This window comes from Solanum stenotomum, chromosome 1 (genome assembly GCF_019186545.1).
Source record: "Solanum stenotomum isolate F172 chromosome 1, ASM1918654v1, whole genome shotgun sequence".
Taxonomy (NCBI): Eukaryota; Viridiplantae; Streptophyta; class Magnoliopsida; order Solanales; family Solanaceae; genus Solanum; species Solanum stenotomum.
The window spans coordinates 29,361,718-29,364,369 of NC_064282.1; the positions used below are offsets into that span (position 1 = coordinate 29,361,718).

Sequence of the window (2,652 nt, forward strand, 5' to 3'; positions counted from 1 at the left end):
GTTCAAAAGAGTTTTACACGCTCACGGGTAGGCCACAAAAAGAGGTATATGTTGAATTGGTTCACACTCTTGAAAAGTCACCTAAAATCATCTCAAGAGTACACCTTTCTAAATCAATCAGACTACCGGGGTAAATTCTAGGTTTATTAATGCATGGTTCAAAGTAAGTTATTCACATAAGGCATCAATACTTCAGTCAAACAAGACTAGACACGTTTGCTAGTGTGCAACGGTCCTCAGAAGAAACTCAAACCGATAAATGTCTATTCACAACGAGATGCAAAGAGTTCACATATTGTCTATGCAACTTCATTTGGCCTCATCGTTGCCGTACATTCATGTTTGTTCAATTGTGGGCACTATTCAAGTCATCGGTATTGATCAAAACCGAGACTCAATTTTTTTTGTAAAAGAATAGCCACTTTTAACACAAGAGGTGGCGAAATTTTTTCGGAAGGATCAAAATTATTTTCATTTAGAACAACAGGAGCCATGAGCTCAAACATCCATAGAAAAGCAATATTTTAAATACAAATTAAAGCAAACAACCCAAATATATGAAGAACAAAACATGAATGTCAACACAAAAGCTATGGGCTTCACCCCACCACAAATAAAAGCAGTTGTCCTCAAATGCGAATAATAAGTGTTGAATGGGAATCGATAAAGTAAACCCGTTGACCCCGAGATATTCAGATCAACTAGTTGCAAATGAGGTTAGATTTCTCAAAACTAACTCGGGGTATTGAAAGACCATCCTTGTGTGAAGATGCTCGGCTGCCATGCAATCCACAACTGAGCACATTTTAGCAACGCAAATATTCTAATAAGACATGAAATATAAAACTAGCGTGCAAGTTTGAGTTAGGGCGTATCAAAAAGTGAGGCAACCAATATATCAAACACTTTGAAACCTTTGCTTGGAGAACTTTCCAGTTATCCCCTCTTTAGTGACATTAATTATACTGGCCTGCTCAGTCAGTGAAACGCCGAATATTTAACTTCCTCGCGAAAGATTACAGGACCTCTGGTTGCAGGTGAGTCCGAACGATGGTTTGCATTGTGCCCGCCTACAGGGTCGACGATTCGCTGCTAAATTTTTTTAAAGTGCGCCGAGTTTTACAGACTCCAAACCCAGATTGGGAGAGTTCAAATGGCAGTTAATAGTGCGATCACCAAACCAGTCCATGGTTAGCCAAAGATGTCCTGAGCTTGCCGATTCCTCATGCTTGTCCCTGAATGGACTTTTGGTGCACCTATTTGCACTTTTCGTTCACTATCCACGCTTCTATCTGCACAATCAACACATTATTATTTTATCAAACAAATATTATTGGTAAGAACTTGGGTTGCCACTCAATAAGCATCTTATTTAACGTCATGGCTTGACGTAGGAATACTATCAAGCATCCTCCAGATACAATTCTTCAACTAAAGAGATTTCCTGACAGTCCCCAAGGTATAACTTCAAACACTGTCCGTTAACAGTAAATGGGGGTCCCTCTTTAACTTCAACTTCTATGGTACCATTGGTCAACACTCGTGTCACTCTGAAAGGCCCAGACCATTTGGATTTAAGCTTTCCTGGGAATAGCCTTAGTCGTGAGTTGTAGAATAACACCCAATCTCCCACGTTGAAATCCCTCTGGACTATCTGTGTGTCATGCCATTTCTTCATTTTCTCTTTGTAAATGGCTGAGCTGTCGTAAGATCTGAGCCTGAAGACATCTATTTTATTTAATTGGTCCAACCTCTCCCTTGGAGCCTTTGTTAAATCTAAATTCAAAGCTTTCAATGCCCATGAGGGTTTGTGTTCTAGCTCAACAGGTAAATGGCATGATTTACCAAAAACTAGCTGATATGGGGACATTCCTATAGGTATCTTATAAGCAGTCCGATATGCCCATAGGGCATCGTCAAGCTTTCTAGACCAGTTGGATCTACTGCCGTTTACTGTCTTGGATAGAATGCTTTTGATCTCACGATTTTACACCTCAACTTGCCCGCTCGTTTAGGGGTGATATTGAGTTGCGACTTTGTGTTTTACTCCGTATTTGCTCAAAGCACTGGAAAAACACTTATTGCAAAAATGTGACCCTCCATCACTAATGATTGCTCTTGGAGTGCCAAACCGTGAAAAGATGTAGTGTTTCAAAAATTGGACAATGCTTCTTCCTTCATTATTCAGGAGTGCGACGGCCTCCACTCATTTGGACACAAAGTCCACAGCTACTAAGATATACTAGTTTCCAAATGAGCTGACAAATGGGCCCATGAAATCGATTCCCTACACATCGAATAGTTCGATTTCCAAATAGGTGTAAGGGATAATTCGTGCCTTCTTGACACTCCGCCTTGCTGCTGACATTGTTGACATCTCTTTGCAAAAACGTGGGCATCTTTGTAAAGAGAAGGCCAATAATAACCACTTTGGAGAATCTTAGCTGCGTTACGGTTTCCACTATGATGACCTCCGATTGGGGATGTGTGGCAGGCATGGAGGATCTCTGTTGATTGTTCTTTCGAAACACACCTTCTTATGACATGATCAACACATTCTCGAAATAAGTATGGCTCATCCCAGAAGTATGTTTTAGCATTAAATAGAAACTTCTTTCTTTGGTAAGAGTTTAACTCATCGGGAATCAATGC

The 2,652-nt window shown here is 40.3% G+C and overlaps 1 protein-coding gene across 1 annotated transcript; it reads right to left on the reverse strand.

Moving 5' to 3' along the window:
* Positions 1–1,402: 1,402 nt before the first annotated feature.
* LOC125872454 (uncharacterized) lies at positions 1,403–1,870 on the reverse strand. The gene has a single exon (XM_049553219.1). It carries the CDS (start codon positions 1,868–1,870, stop codon positions 1,403–1,405), a length of 468 nt encoding a protein of 155 aa, XP_049409176.1.
* Between the last annotated feature and the right edge of the window lie 782 nt (positions 1,871–2,652).

Bases quoted from the DNA above. Each gene is read 5' to 3' on its own strand.
- LOC125872454 (XM_049553219.1), bottom strand. From the start codon at position 1,870: ATGTCCCCATATCAGCTAGTTTTTGGTAAATCATGCCATTTACCTGTT.